The sequence below is a fragment of the Mauremys reevesii genome, linkage group 8, assembly GCF_016161935.1.
Source record: "Mauremys reevesii isolate NIE-2019 linkage group 8, ASM1616193v1, whole genome shotgun sequence".
NCBI classification, from domain to species: Eukaryota; Metazoa; Chordata; order Testudines; family Geoemydidae; genus Mauremys; species Mauremys reevesii.
In genome coordinates this window covers 14,749,893-14,766,087 of record NC_052630.1, presented here as the reverse complement: position 1 = coordinate 14,766,087, position 16,195 = coordinate 14,749,893, and the positions used below count along the sequence as shown (strand labels likewise).

Here is a 16,195-nt window from a genome sequence, read left to right as displayed (position 1 = left end):
AAGTAAAAAATGTCTTGGGACTCACTGGAGAATTAAGCAATGTTCTATAACCCTATGGGAGCGAGAGACTGAGACCAGATTTCAACTAAGAGTTTTATGAACAGAGACACCAAAGTAAGATCCCATCTATGCTACAACTATAACCAAATTAAAGGACCCAGTTAAGATTGTCCAGATTTTTAACCTGGTCACAGGGGATGGTCAAGTTTTGTCTACACTACCACTTTTCACCACAGTGAAACCGGATGGGGACTATGTTATCTGCAGCTCCCCTGACTTAATTATTTTTATAATGTACACAGAGACTTGTTTGGTGCCTGCATTCAGAGAGGCCCCTACCTGCTTCTTTTAGACCCAATGTGCATTCCCTGAACATTCAACACTGCTAGGTTTTGAGTTCTCAGTTAGTGCAGGATCAGCCCCTTACTAAGATGGATTGATGTATCTGCTTGTCATTTTAAAGACACACCAGTAACTTCAAGTTACTTTGACTCAAGAAACTGAGCAAACAGGCTCTTAACTATCACTACATGCTACAGAAGTTTAAAAAGAAAAAAGGAAATCAGGAACATTCCCCACATATTCCTTTTTCCTGCTATTTTCCTCTGACTTGGTTTCCACTGGTCATCATAGCTGCTTTTTATTCCAGGTGCTGCTACATACTCTCTTACATAACTCTAATATTGACTAAATATATTCATGGTTGCAAGGTCCACCTTAGGACTCATGAACTGTGTTATCGGTGAGTCTTTCTTTCTAGTTTGTACTAAACTGATGCCCTAGAATGGTGTTAAGGGGCAGTCTTTTCAATGAGATGCTAAAACAGCATCAATCCTTGCCAGTTGGTTATAGTCCCACAACCCTTTTTGCAAGAGTTTGGAATGTTAACCCTGACGTCCTGGCCAAATAGGGTTTTTTTGCAATTTCAGCTGCATGCAGTATTTTCATTCATTTCCTGTTCTAAATTGTTAGTGTTGTTATGTGCTTTCAGACAAGCTGCTGCTCTCCCCTGCCACCCCCACTGCCATATTTCAGGGGTGGATTCAACAATCTTTGTGTGTAGCATCCTAGTCGGTCTGCTAAGCGCTTTAGGAGCTGTTAGAATGAAAGGTAATATTAGCAAGCAAGATTTTATGCAGAGGGAGCTGGTCTAGTGGTCTGAGCATGGGACTAGGAGCCAAGTTCTCTTGATTTCCAGCTGTGCCTCTCTGACCTTGCACAAGTCATCTAACCTTTTATGCCTTGATTTCTCTCTCTGTAAAATGGACACAATACCTGCTACACACAGAGATTATGAGGCTTAGTTCGTTAGTGTTCATGTAGTGCTTGGAGATCCTCAGGGGGAAGGCACCCAGAGCACAGAGTATCACTAGTAATGCCAACACACCTTGCCCTGCATAAAGGTGTGCAAGAGACAAGATCCCTGCCCCAAAGACCATGCAAAAGGGGCCCAGAACTGACAGCGGGACACAGCCCCCAGATCCATATTTGGATTCAAGCCCCTCAGAAGTACAGGGCTGGATCTGACCAGTTCGAGAAACTGGGACAGTGGGACCCAGACCCTGTCTGCCCCCCAGGGATAGGGACCCAGCTGCAATGGGACAGGACCCGGGGGTCACCTGCTCCTGTGACACTGATGGGTGCACGGTGGCTGGGGAGGCAGTTTCAGAGGGCTCCCAAAGAGCCTCTCACTTCTCCCCCCTTCCCTCCGCTCCCACACCCTGGGAGCAGCAGGGAGACGGGCGGGGGAGGGGAGCCGTACTTCCCCTTCAGCCTCTAGTGCTACAACAGCCTGATTTCCCCGAAATGATGCTCGCCGGCCAGCCAATGAGCGGAGGGCGGAGCCGAGCCAAGCCTCTGGGCGAATGCTGATTGGTCGGCAGGAGAGGTTCAGGCCAAGCAAGCGGGGAATCCCGACTAGTGTTAGGATATACCGAGACCACCGCGCTCCGCAGCCTGCAGAAGTCGCGGCTCGTTCACGGGAGGCGGATCTGCCGGCTCACTGGGCACCTTGGCAAGGCTGTGCACTGGGGACCGGAGAACAAGGTGGGTCACGCCTGGTGCAGCTAGCAGCCGCCGAGTCAGAGGTCTGCTTCCCCCTCCTGCCAGGAGCACTCGGTGCAGGACAACTTCGGAACTGGAGTGGCAGGACTTTGCCAACAGCATTCGGTCCTGTAACCAGGGAGCCCAACAAGGAAATAGTAGGAAAGCAACTTTTGCTCGGAGGCTTGGCAAAGACAAGGGATGCACTGAGTATTTAGTCGTGTGAGCCAGGGGACAGAGAGCAAAGGCCAGTCGCAGGAAGCTTGCATGGCAAGTAGGAGGCAATAAATGGCCTTAGCCCTGCAAATCAACTTCTGAACTGGTAAACGAGGAGTTTAGTGAATTTGCAGACACTTAAGCTGCTGTGCACGTGAGAGGTTCAGTCACATTCTGGTGACAGAATTTATTTTGTTAGGGAGGAAAGGGTGTGTTGTTGTTTTGACTTGTATGTACAGTTATGTGTAATGCAAAGACACAGTAAGTAGCACCTCTAATTCTGTGCTTGGGCATCAGATTGCTTTCTGAGGTGATGTGGGGGAAGAGAGTAAGACAAATACGAGCAACTGTGACAACAAAGGGTGCTGCTGTTGCTGCTCTCCGATACACAGGAAGTACAGGCTGAAAATAAAGTCATGCTTTTGGCTTCAACACCGGAGAGCAGCGTTCACAGGCAACAAAGAGAATTAAAGCATTTGAATGCAGATGAGGTTGGGAAAAGCTAAAAATAGTCAAGGTTTATGGGGAAAGATCTGTGGGACCAACAAATAATGAGTCAAATCTTCAGGCATTTGCAGAACTGGCCACAAAAGAGGTGATTGCTGTTATTTACGATTTTGTGAATTTGAGGATTGTTTGTTCAGATGAGCCCTGTTGCAAATTAACATTTAAGGGTGTGAAATTCAGGTGTATAATTATTAGCTAGAGAAATATAAGATCACGGGATGTATTTTGAAAAGTATTTTGTACTTTGGAAATATATATTGTATAATATGCATATAAATACAACTTTAAACAAAAAAATCACAACAAAAATGTTGGAGCTAGCACAGTTGATGGCATCGTTTTAGTCTCACAAAAGCAATAGTAAGTAAAATGAACACTCACAAACTGTGCCAAATTAATGGCAAAGCTCTAACTTTACACCTACCAGTGCAAGGAAATGCTGAATGCACGCATGCTTAATTCACCCATCTGAATCTGAGTAACACAAGGGTCTTGGAGAAAAGTATAACATTCTGTATTAGAATTTGCCCAACAGGGTGAGGTAGTGAGAGTGGAAGTCAGAAACCTTAGTGTATTGGCTGCTTAGGAAGCAAAATTGTTGCATAACATTTCTTCATGTTAGCATAATCTATTGTGTCAGTACATTCATGAGGAACAGTAAGCATACGGTGACAGGACCCATGCCTTTCTGTATATATGTGTTTAGAGGGTCTGATTGTGATTGGGGGCCCTGGATGCTATCATCAGACACATTACCTCATCAATATAATTTGCTCTTCAGGATTGCTTGCCAATGTTTAGTAATGCTATTCTCAATCACAAACATTGCATTCCTGTTTCAGTTTATAGACTTGTCATTAAGTATGAAGGAGCTACATAAAGCTGAAAATAATGTCAACTGAGGCTTTTTTAGTCAAAGTCAAGAACCACTACTAGCTTGAAATTGTCTAATTAACTATGTTTTACAATAGAACTCCAAGCATCATTCCTTGAGTTCAGTTTTGCAGCCCTTCTTTAAGCCTATCCTAGCACCAAAGCTAAATGCTAATGTCCACATGGAGGCCATACAGGCAGGAATGTGTTACAGGAAAAGAGAAGGAGCCCAGTAGAAAAGCTGCATGTTAACTTGGAGAAAGTAATTGATCTCCTCTCCCATTATAAAGGGGGGTTGGATTATGTAAGCCTAACCCCACTGCCAGCCCACTGAAGCCGTCGAGGAAGGTCTATTATTTGTAAAACGCTGGATTCTATTGTTTTTGGAAATGCTGATATTTCCATATAAAAAACAAGACAAGAAATATATTTATGCCAGTAGATCTCAGTGCAAGGAAAACTTTGTAGCAGAGTGCACCATTTATAGACTAATCTACTGCACTGTTTTTTTTAAAAAGGTAAACATTAATGATAGGGGAAACTTGGCACGGAAATAAGTGGCAACGAAAAGACAAGTAACAAAGACACTCCCTCAGAAAGAATTTTTTTTTGCTAGTCTATAATTCCTCTGGAGCCTAACACTCACGCTTCACACACACACGCCCCCTCAGCCACTTACAAAGATTTTAAGAATTTTTTAAAATTTAGTGTTCATGAGACGCGCGGGCGTGATAGCCCTGGAGACGGACATCCATCCTTTAGTATGGCACAGGACAAGTTCAGCACAGGACTTAGCAATTCACACTGCCCTGCCAGTGTGCCTTGGCCACAACCCAGAGTGACTAACATTGTGGGTGCAAAGAGAGAATTCAGAGTCCATGAACCTTTGACTTCTTGCCTTCTGCACCCAGCCTGGGAGGCAGAGTACCAGAGGTGTTGGTGGCTCGTGAGATGTGGCAATTTTGCTCACTGGGTAAAGGTCTGAGACCAAACTTTTTTCACGTAAGCCACCAAACAGCACCTGACAGTAATACTTCTCTCTCACTACAGGACTGAGTTCTGAAAGGTAGCGTAGGTGGGAAGAGCTCTGCATTCCAGTACCAACCTCCAGAGCCGTCCAGTTTCCCAAATTCTATAATTTTATTTCTCTATGAAAGGGATAATGTAGCCAGATTAGAACTAAAGTTGCCATTCAGAAACTGCCAAGATTTTGGAAGAGAAATTGTTTATTGATTCTGGACCAAGTTTGGGCTTTGTTGAAAGACTGCCCATGAGGAGGAGTGTTAAGAGTAAGCAGTGAGGGATGGCATTACAAAATGCCCAGCATACCAGAATATTTACTCTTTTGCTTACCTATATTTATTATTTTCCTTTCACAGACAACATGCCGGTAACAAGAATGCGCATGAGGCCCTGGCTGGAGTTGCAGATTAATTCCAATCAAATACCAGGATTGGTGTGGATCAACAAGGTGGGTTTCTTGGTCATTACTTTTGTATCTTTAATCATCCTCATCCCTGTATTCTTAGCTGATTTTATATAAAAATCAAGGTCACATCAATAGATTAAAAGAAAATGGAAAGAGTTTACACGCACGACATAAAACAGCATTTTTGTTATCAGAAAACAGTAGCTGTAATTGATCATGATAAATGGAGTAGACCTGACTTTTATTGGGGAAGTACTAGGAAGGAAAAAAAAAAATGAGAGCAGTCAGATCATAACAGATGTTCTTGGCTCCCAATGAGATCTGCCTCTAACTTGGGTCAAGCTATTTGTCTCAGTTAAGGAATCAGTGTTACAGTCTCAACCACTGAAGGGGACTTTAGGCCAAATCTTGAGAGATACTGAGCATCTGAACCATTGACTTCAGTACTGCATGCCCATCACTTCACTGAGAATTACAACCATATGAAACTCACCCACAATAAGATTATTTAGGTTTATCCTCATTGATTCAGGACTTTTTGCTCATTGACTCTTTTAAACTGTAAAGTGTCTTGAAGCGCATATGAAAGGAGTTATCTGAGCTAAATTAATGTTGCACTGTAAGAAATATCTTTCTTATGGTGGACATAGGTCCTTATTGTTAATTTTTAAAAAGATTCTGCGCAGACAGAGAAAGACACCTAAGAATTTTATGAGAAACATAAGGATCAGAGACAAACCAACAGACCAAGGTAGTTCTGAGATGAGGCTGGCAGTGTCCCTCATAGCTATTATATCTTGTTATACAGCTCTGTGAAACTCAGAACCCTTGGGGAACGTTACATGGGATGTAGAACATAGATAGTACTAAGTGAATGCTACATTAGGAATCTGGTGGCAGCCTTAAGGCAGAGTTCCCTTGGTGTGGCTGAGTTATCTTGGATTAAGTCCATATTTAGTCATGAATGGGTGTATGTTATATTCTCTGTATTCAAACCTGCATTGTTTAACTACAGGATAAGATGATGTTCCAGATCCCATGGAAACATGCAGCTAAACATGGCTGGGATATAGATAAAGATGCCTGTCTTTTCCGAAGCTGGGCCATTCATACTGGTACGTGCTGGTTTTAAAATTCTGTCTGTCACATAAACAGATAGAGCCTAATTCTGCCCTAATCGACATCCCATGTGACTATATTGACTGCCTTATATGACTGAAGAATGGAACACAAATTAGTTCTTTTGGGACCGATCTCTGCAGAATCTCTGAATACTTACGCACCATCTCTTATTTATAGGGAGATACAAGGTAGGCGAGAAAGAGCCGGACCCCAAAACTTGGAAGGCAAATTTCCGCTGTGCCATGAATTCACTGCCTGATATTGAGGAAGTGAAGGACAAAAGTATCAACAAAGGCTGCAGCGCAGTCCGAGTTTACAGGATGCTGCCACCCTTAACAAAGCTTCAGAAAAAAGGTAGGTGTATTAGCCTATCCTCAACATAATTTGCCTTAAGGGGACCATTACTGCAGTTAATTGTCTGTTTACGTTTCCTGTTCTGCTTGTGAACAGGTACAGTATAAATTCCTTGATAGAAGTAAAGTATTGCTGTGAATAGGCAGTATTATTACTATTGCTAAATATTACTTCAGATGTGTAGCTCCTTTCATCCCAAGATCTCATAGCAATTTTTTGAAAATTAATTCATTGTCACAATACCTCTAACGGGATCACTTCATCGGGCACAGAAGTGCGCTCCCCTCAGGGGTGGGAAGAGTACAGCAGTCGCTGCTGTCACTGAAATCAATAGCAAAACTCCCAGAGCATGATCATGCTCTTGCAGCGCAAAGCATCACTACACAGAGCAATTGCGGTCATGTAAGATTGGAGCCATCAGAAGTGGCTGCAGGCTTTTTCTCACTGTCACCTTGTTTTTGCTTTCACAGAAAGGAAGTCAAAGTCATCTAGAGAGTCAAAAAACAGGAGTAAGAGAAAGGTACGTATTAACTCTAGCAGTTAAAGGAGTCAGAGGTTTGCTTTGAAGTTTTGACATATGGGAACAAATAGATCACATCTTGGTCTAATAGATCTTTCATTCAATGCACGTGTCTTTATAGTCATATGAAGACCAGAGGATGGATGAGGCAGTAGAAGCACTGAACAGCAGCAGTCTACCAGATGACCACAGTGGTTATACAGTTCACAGCTATGCAGAACAGGAAGTGGAGATTGAGAACGCCTCCATCACCCTAGGTGAGATTCAATTTTAGTTCTTCAAACTTAGCAGAATGTGCTGCACTTACCAAACCCCAATATATGAGATCTCGGCATCATAAGCAGAGTGAACAGTGGCTTTTCCTGGGCTGCTATATAATGGGATATATGCAATGTGCTGTTGCATGGATTGTGAGGGATTGGAGGCTATTCTGAATTAGAAAGCCTTTGCATTTCCTAAAAATTCTAACTCTTCCTTTCTGTGCGTTCCATAGATCTCTCACCGTGTGATATGAACACAATGACAGATTGGAGAAGTCCAATGGAAATAGCAATGGCTGACAGCACAAATGACCTTTACCAGCTTCAAGTGTCACCTTTGGCTTCATCTTCTGAAGGTTGGTATTTTATTGGTTTAAACCTCAGGTCAACCAGATGGAAATAATCCTACCACTGCTGGTTTCAGGGGCAGAAGCAGGACATGTAGCTGCATGGGGTGCCAGAAAAAACAATAGGCCCTTCAAGTACAAGTGGCAAGATCTAGCATGCGTTCCAGGGTTAATGGGATCTACTCATCTGTAGTCAAATTTATTATAAAAACAAAAAGCTTTAGTTTGTTAAAGTTGAGGGGCCTTATGTTGCAGCTCTTATATGTGCAAAATGCCTGCTGAAGTCATTGGCAGTTTTGCATGCAGAAGGACTGAAGGTTTGGATGAAAAATATTTTCATTAGCTGCCTGAACTGTGCTGGGATATAACATGTCTCAGACTCCTCACTTCCAGGTATAAAAGTGTCACCCTCAGGGGTAAGGAAGAGATCTCTGATCTTGATACATTGTTGCACAGTGCTTTGTACTTGAGAGCTCCAGGGGGAAAGATTTGTTCCCCCAACCTGCTGGGAGAGTGTAGAGCAGATGCAGAGTACAGAGTACAGTGTAGAGTACAGCCAGCCTACAATTGTCACTGAAGTTCATGACCTCTAACAGTAACTGGGTTTATAAGAGGACAGGAGAAGCTTGAGAATGATGGAAGCATCTAGTTGTGGATCAACTGTCCACTCCGCTGATGTGATCTACCCTCAAATACCATGTCATATCACTGCAGGAGGAGGGGTATACTAGGGGCTCAGAGTTTTCTAGAGTGGTGACCTCTATAGCCTGCAGAAATTCCTAGGGCTTCCTGTTACCCATAGAGGTGGCAGAAGTGACCCTGAATCTGCTGTCTTATAAGATGTTTTAGTGCTATTATGTCACTAGAAAATGTGAAATAGTCTCTGGTGATAACTGAATGGAAAAGCCGGGAAGCTGATCTGTGATTTTTGCCAGTGAGGACACCGAGTTAACAGAAACATGTTTTTTTCTTTTCCCTATGTCTTTATAAAACCTAACAGTAACAGATGATGATGCAGAAGAAATGAAAGAGCAACTTTACAAGGTAAAAAGATGATCTCTTCTTTTCAGAATAATATGGAATAAGTTGCTATTTGTATCAAGGGAGGAGGAGAAAACAAAACATATAAACAGAGTTAGGTGCACTGAGAACTTGTAAATAAAAATCCAATGTACAGCCAGGATATGGAGAACACCCACAGGTGGAAATACTTAATATTCTTCTATAACTTTGAGAGCACATGTACCATTTTAGAGACAAACATTGAAAAGCTGGGTGATGGATCAGAGACTCAGAAGACATTTACACTCTAGAAGGAATCTCTTCTATACCCCCAACAAATGTGGTGCATTTAAATCAAATTAGCTATACATCTAGGCACGTAACACATTAATCACTATTATTTATAAGCACCTTCCTTCTTGGGGTGTTCTCTTGGCATGTGTTCTGAATTAGCTTGATCCCTACTTAAATTAATAGGAATTTTACATATATGAGCAAGGAGGGAAGTGAGTTTAGCATTTATGACAGTGAGGGGCTATTAGCAGTAAGCATAGTGTGGGTAGGCTTTGTGCAAGCTTTCCTACAGGGGTCCTCAGTACTGATCTGCAGTACTTATACTAATCCAGTGTTCGCTCTCTTGCGTGAAAATTGACAATCCCAGCAAACTGTGAGGTTGTTTTATGATGTGTATTCAGAGTTAGTTATCTGCATCATGATGAAATCTGCCCTTAAATTTAGCTGCAATGCCAGCTGGCATCATCAGCCCTATGTAGGAAATATTATTGCTGCTGATCTGTTTGTCCAATGAGGTTTTATTTGTTCTCTTTAATGTCGTAAGGCCCACAAATTTCCAACCTTCCCCTTTGTCTCTTACAGCTGTTTGAACAAGACTGGCATGCAACCAGTGTTGGTGGGAAAGGATATCTTACCAATGAGCCCGGCACACAAAACATCTGCAGCAACTTCAGCTACAAGGAGCAAGATTCTGAAATAGATACAACCTCAGGTACAAATCCCTTAATTTCTGAAGCAAAGTTACTTTAGAATACAACCAGAGGCAGAGGGAGAAGCAGATTAAGCTCTTTATGCAAGATGGCTTTAAGTCGGGTGAAAAACCAAAAAGAATAGAGCAGTTCATGCATTACTGTGTTTTATTTTAGATTTCTGACCAGCACGTTAATTTCAAATTGAAGGAGTTTGTTGGGGATTTTTTTAAAAGACAATTTGTACTAGAAAATGTACCAGATTGGTGTTTAAAAGTTATATTTATATGCAGTCTTGGCCTGATTAGTGGGAATTCAGCACAGAAATATGTGCTTAACTCAATTTCCATTTTAGCCTTACAGATTACTTTTAATCTGTGTCAGTTTCCAGAATTAAAGTTACCTAGCCGTATCACCAGTGAGAATGTTTTTAAAAAATGGAAGTTGTAATAAGGATTTCTGCAAATACATTCAATTTTAGTCAGAGATCATCTGAACAATGTTTACATTTCATTATAGTATTGGTATACATAAACTATTTTGCTGCTGCTGCCACACATGATAAATTTCTTTTCATTTCTATTTTTTTTCTTTTTTTTTAGGGGAAATAGAGTTCAGATTTTGTACTGATCTGAAAAGCGGTCTAGAATTCTCTTGGCTGGACACAGTTCGATCTACTGGTATACAAGCCATTCCATGTAGCTTGTAAACCTCTCTTGCTCCCTCAGACTGTGAACTGCTTTACTTCTCCTGTTCCTCAGGAAAGTGAACAGAGTGGGAGGCATTGTTTGTTACTGACTGTGTGAGAAGAAAGAACCTCTACTTTCCGTTTAGCTTCTGGGACTGAAGAGATCGAGCTAGTGAAACCCCGTTATTAAAAAACCTTAGCAGAACTGTGCGCATTGAAGTTGGTTGACTAAGCCATTGTCCTATAAAACTTAAAATTGCTTCCGATGTGAAGCTGTTCCTACATTAATGTGAAATGGGGTTCTGACCTTTTTGTTGGGATACAAGTGAAAGGTGCTGTAGGTCAGTAGAAGCTGGGCCAGGATCCCCATTTCTCTCTCATGAATTTCATATTATAACTTAAAAGCACTGCTTTTGGAGGAGATCATCTACAGTTTCATTTACTCTCCTTTACCAATCCAGTGCTTAGGGCACACTGGGCAAATTTGCCTACTCATGTTAGCTCTGGTTGAGACGTACCTGGTGAAGTACTGCTGAGCTTGATGACAATCATTACAGATTTTTGGATTCAACAAAAATTGCACTAATTGACCCTCTTTCCTTTGATTACTCCAGCAAACATTTGACCGACAAATCAAATTCCTCACTTTTGTAAATATATTTAGTCCGAGAAAATGTGAAAATCAGCTACATGCTTTGCTTCAACATATTACAGTTATTCAGAAGATCTGCTCATAGGACATTCTATTCTGTTGTCATTATGCATGACGTATACCAGTTTTTCATTTAATAATTGTGAAAGAGCTGCCACACGTTGGGATCCGTTCTTTTTTGCACTGATGGGCATAACACTTTATTTATGCAGTGCCTTTCTCGGCAGCCACCTTAATGCTGTTCACTGCAATAGAGTACATAGACTACCATGTACCGTATATTCCCAATGAACTGTGTAGAGAAGATCTTTAGAGAACAAAAAGATATAAGCCTATGCCGAGCAGTACAAAGTACAAAAAGGAGGGAGGTCTTTTGTGATTTATGCTTATCTGGAAATACATCAAATCACTAATTGTAACTGAGCATTTTCCTGTACATAGTTGTGTATATAAAAAGTGTTGTACATTTGTTTTAATAAAAATGTTTTATATATGAAATGTATTTGATTTATTTGAAAGCTAATGCGAAAATGTGTTCTGGGTTGTTTGGGCAGAATCAGATTGCTGAGAATCAGCATTGCTGGCAGAAATACTTCTGGTGTCACTATGTTTAAATATGGGGTCTGTTGTCATCCCATTTGGTACCCAACAGAACACTCATTGACTTAAATGGGATTCCTTCCAGCACGAGTCAACTCGGAGCCATGGGCCTGGGCTGCGTTGGAGACATTTTTAAAAATTCCCATCATTGGAACCAGTGGCTTATCTTTACCAGCGTTAGCAATATTGAGAAACCCTAGTTTAGGTGAGCCACTTGCTGTCACTGATGCTTTAAGTACTATGCCAGTTAGACCTGCTCTGAGCCGCACTAGAGGGCATGGTACTTAAAAGAAAAAAGCACCAGTGGCCTGTCTGTGCTCTGACTCCCAATATTGCTAATTCCAGTGAAGTCAAGCTGGTATCAGTGAAGATGAGATGTTTTTAGAAGCGTCCTGAGTGTAGATATAGCCGAACTGGTTAGAGCACTCAAAGTAGAAAAGCAAATAGACATTTAGCTGCAAAGAAAGAAGCTTAACTTTGTACTTGGTTTTGTTTTTCCACATGCTGGATTGCAGAAGCGCTGTGCTGCATTAGAAAACACTCCTTCTGGGGCGGGTGGAGAGAAGGGGCGGATGGGGCAGCACATGTGGCCTGAGTTAGAGACACTGAAAGCTGATACCTCTTACAACATGGTGTGTGGGACTATTGCTTACAGCACGGGGGTGCAGCCAAGTTTGGGACAATGCAAATTCAAGCTCCAGCTGAGGAAGAAGCTGGGTCAGATTAGTCTCTGGGGTCAGTGACATGTTTGAGGAATAACACCCTTAGCCTGAAGTGAGAAAAGAGCTTGGAGAAGTCAGAAGACAGTTGGCAGGGATGCACACACAGACACAACCAGTAAATAATGCTTCTCTCCCATGGTAACTGGCCTTGATGTGCAGTGGGGCTAAGGTCATGGAAAATGCTGAACAAATATCAGAACATTTAGAGAAATTACTCTAAGCAAGGAATGAAGCATCAAGCCTTAGCAAGACTCAGGCAAGAGTCTTATGAACTCAAATGGGAAGTTTTGCTTGAAAAAAAAATAACAACACTGCAGCATCCAGCCCTTAAACAAACACCAGGATAGGCACTTCAGGCCAAGAAAGACCAAGATCTAAACGCTCAGGGCCTGATCCAAAGCCCACTGAGGTCAATGGAAAGATTCCTATTGACTTCAGTGGAGTTTGGCTCAGGCCCTTATTGGGCATGAAACAGAATGTAAAGGAACATGGGGAAGTGTAGCTCAATGGTCAAAAGCGGGTCATGTAACTCTCCACTAATGGAGCTACAGGGGAAAATAGAGAAATAAAAGTGAGGCCATAAAAATTAGGGGTTTACTGAAAACTAGCATATTTGTGCCAGATTGATGGCATCTGGAAGCACAGGGAATGAAGTGGTAAAGAAGATTATTTCATTATCTGTTACCATCACCAACCTATATATTAACTTTGATGCAACTCAAAGTGGCAGACAACTGTGGGCAGTGGAGAAAAGCACCTTTCCCCCAGCTAAGTATCAAAAATGTCGCAAAAGGCTTTCCCCATCATCCTGGTATTGCTTGTGGTGTAGCTGCAGGAGGGGATCTTGCTGTTAACCCATTATGGCGATCAGCCTCTGTGCTTGCTGGTGCCCAGTGGTAAAGGTAAGAATTGGAATGGTGTCAAGATGGATGTTCAGTAGTTTGGTGGAATCAGTTGATCCATGGGAAGGGTTTTGCTCAGCTGGAAAGTACATGTCCTTTAAGTACTGGGTTCATTTACATGGTCTTACATGCCATTGCTGCTCATAGCAGAGAGCTTCTTACCCGCCTGATGTGAACTGTAGCTACTAAATAGATATTGGTGACTAAGACATTGTGTTCTCTGATGTTCCCCACAAAAGGGGCTATTCCCACTTGCGTGGTAACGAAGCACTCCCACAAGGCGCACTACGCAATCTTCATGGAAGCCACCTAAGAGAACATGCTGGCTGCCCTCTGGCTTAGATCACAAGTAGGACTGGAAGTGGGGAAAACATTTTTGCTAAGTGTAGCGCAGCATTGATATAAACCTAGAGAGAGATTAGGCTTCAGCAAGTAGCAGTGGAAGGAAATCAACTTCGTTTAAAAAACTAAAAGCCTCATTACAATTTCTTATGTAGCAGGGAAAATGAACTATATTAATGCAGATTTTCTTCAGCCCATAATAGTTTTTTCAGTTGGGTAACTTCATCTACGCATTAAAGGAGAGAAAGTTTCTACAGGTTACACTGTGATATAGGAGGATGGACGCTTGGGAATTTATTTATTTATTTTTTTTTTTGGAGATTACAGGCTGGAGACATAGATTTGGGGACAAAGTGGGCAAGGCTGAAAGGGGGCCACTACCTTCCAGCTGTGAGTCACAAAAAAGACCTTCTAAAATATCCTGTGATGGTCTCTAACCAGCCCCCACCCTCCTTAGTGACTTCCTAAATTAGGGTATAATATAGTTCAGTGCAGCTTTTTTATGTTCTGTTTTGCCAATCAAATCAGCTTGTATGTAAAAGAGCTGGAATTGGATGTGGTGACTATGAAACTGGGACTATTTTCGGGCAATAACCGCGGATAGAAATAAACTGAGCTCCGACCTCAGAGGAGGCTATGTCGGAGAACAGCAGTGGCTGGAGTAGTATTAAAATTGAACCCTGGAACAGTGCAGCATGAACTGAACCTTCCGGAGGGTGCCATGCACTGCTATGCAGCTTGTTTAGCTAGGCCATCATTTCCAATATTTCACTGCCCTTCCTGGGTCTTTAGCAGATCTCTCCTGGAAAACATTTCCTTTGATGTCACCAGTTTCTTCCCAGTACATTTTTAGGAAAGATCCCTTGCTGCTTGGGCCTTGAGAAGCATCCTGATCCCTTTGCTTTGGGCAAACTTCATGCCATTAATATAAAATTACATTAATTCAAGAAGTTTGACCCTTGGAGCAGCTGGAAAGGCTCGGAAGCTGCACTCCTGAAAGATAAATGCAGAACTTGCCCCGCCCGAACATTAGATCTATACAGAGTGTGCATTAAATATTTAATATTTGTATTGCAGTAGAGCCTAAGAGGTTCAGACATGGACCCACTGTGCTAGGAGATGTTCTGTTTTTATACAAAAAGATGGTCCCTGCCCCAAGGAGTTTGCTATCTAATAAGCCTCCATGTGACTTTCCCTAACGAAATGAAAGCCATTTTGCGGCTGTGAAGTGGTCATAGGAGTTTGCACTGTGCATATATTTGGCATGGGGAAATTCCCATATAACAAGGGGAGCACATCGTTGCAGTGAATCCAATTCCGCTCTGATCTCAGCCAAAGTAGCTAGATGGACATCTTTGGATGACATGAGAATACCTCCCTCTCATTTTGCATAGTTGTAGCAGTGGAGTTTGCTCTCTTTGTTCCCCAATAATGTCTCCGTTTAAAATAAACAGAACCCCTTCCCTCCCCCTTTTCCCCAAAGGATAAGTCAGTGTCTAAAGCAGAGGTAGGCACCCTATGGCACATGTGCTGAAGGCGGCACTCGAGCTGATTTTCAGCGGCACTCACACTGCCTGGGTCCCGGCCACTGGACCGGGGGGGCTCTGCATTTTAATTTAATTTTAAATGAAGCTTCTTAAACATTTTAAAAAAGTTATTTACTTTACATACAACAATAGTTTAGTTATATATTATAGACTTATAGAAAGAGACCTTCTAAAAATGTTGAAATGTATAACTGGCATGCGAAACCTTAAGACTCGGCACAGCACTTCTGAAAGGTTGCTGACCCCTGATCTAAAGTGTTTGGTGGCCAGCTGCCCCAATGTAATCAGTGGGAATTTTGCCACTGCCTTCTACGGGAGCAGAATCAGGGTCTCTCTTTTCAGTTACGTTCCTCTTCATCTGCAGTTGTTTTTATTCAGGGGTTTACTGTAGTTCCCCTCCTCCCCCAAATCAGTTCATTTGCTGGAGAAGGAATGACAAAATCTACCGGAAACAAATTCCGATGGACTCCCATAGATAGTCCCACAACATGACACCTCATGACATAACATTGAAAAACAAACACACAAACCTTGTTGCAGCAACTACAGAGAATTTGTGACTTTACAGGCAGAATTTCTGGGGCATTATATCCAAAAGGTTTTCATTGCTGAAGATACATTTCCATGCAAAGATTTTAGAGAACTGCCTTTGGATATTATTGCATTTTCAAGAGATACCTGTGAAATAATACAGCAAAAGGGTGCTGATTTTCCCTGTGTTTTAACCTAAACTGCTCACACAACGGTACCTGCCAGGATTAAAAAAAATGGCATGTGCATTTCCCTCCTTTCACTCTATGTGAAGCCTTGTTAATCAGAAGGGTTTGGTGAGAATTGTACAGCCTATGGGACTGATCCTCCCCTGCCTGGCCCCTTGGGCACTCAGTTATGCCTATGCAAAGGGAGTGGAAAGCGTTACCGCCCACTTTGCATAGGAGTATCTGCACCAGGCAGTAGAGACTCAGAGCCTATAAATAACTCTGTTTGCAGTATCCTGAATCCTTTTCCAGTTAATCGCGTGACTTGCCATATCAGGCCCTATAATAGCTTATGATTCTTCAGACTAAAGGTGTAAATGTACAATGG

General features: G+C 42.2%; 1 protein-coding gene across 2 annotated transcripts; it reads left to right on the top strand.

Moving 5' to 3' along the window:
* Positions 1-1,917: 1,917 nt before the first annotated feature.
* Positions 1,918-11,494, top strand: IRF1 (interferon regulatory factor 1). 2 transcript variants are annotated; one of them, XM_039486377.1, is made up of 10 exons: positions 1,918-2,046; positions 5,019-5,110; positions 6,084-6,183; positions 6,368-6,544; positions 7,015-7,064; positions 7,186-7,321; positions 7,558-7,680; positions 8,672-8,715; positions 9,550-9,679; positions 10,259-11,494. In XM_039486377.1, the coding sequence occupies exons 2-10, from the start codon at positions 5,024-5,026 to the stop codon at positions 10,363-10,365; spliced, it is 954 nt and encodes a 317-aa protein (XP_039342311.1). In that variant the 5' UTR covers positions 1,918-2,046; positions 5,019-5,023; the 3' UTR covers positions 10,366-11,494. The 2 variants fall into 2 exon arrangements, with proteins under 2 accessions (XP_039342311.1, XP_039342312.1); XM_039486378.1 differs by lacking the exon at positions 1,918-2,046 and adding an exon at positions 2,066-2,854 and having other exon boundaries at positions 10,259-10,365.
* Positions 11,495-16,195: the final 4,701 nt, after the last annotated feature.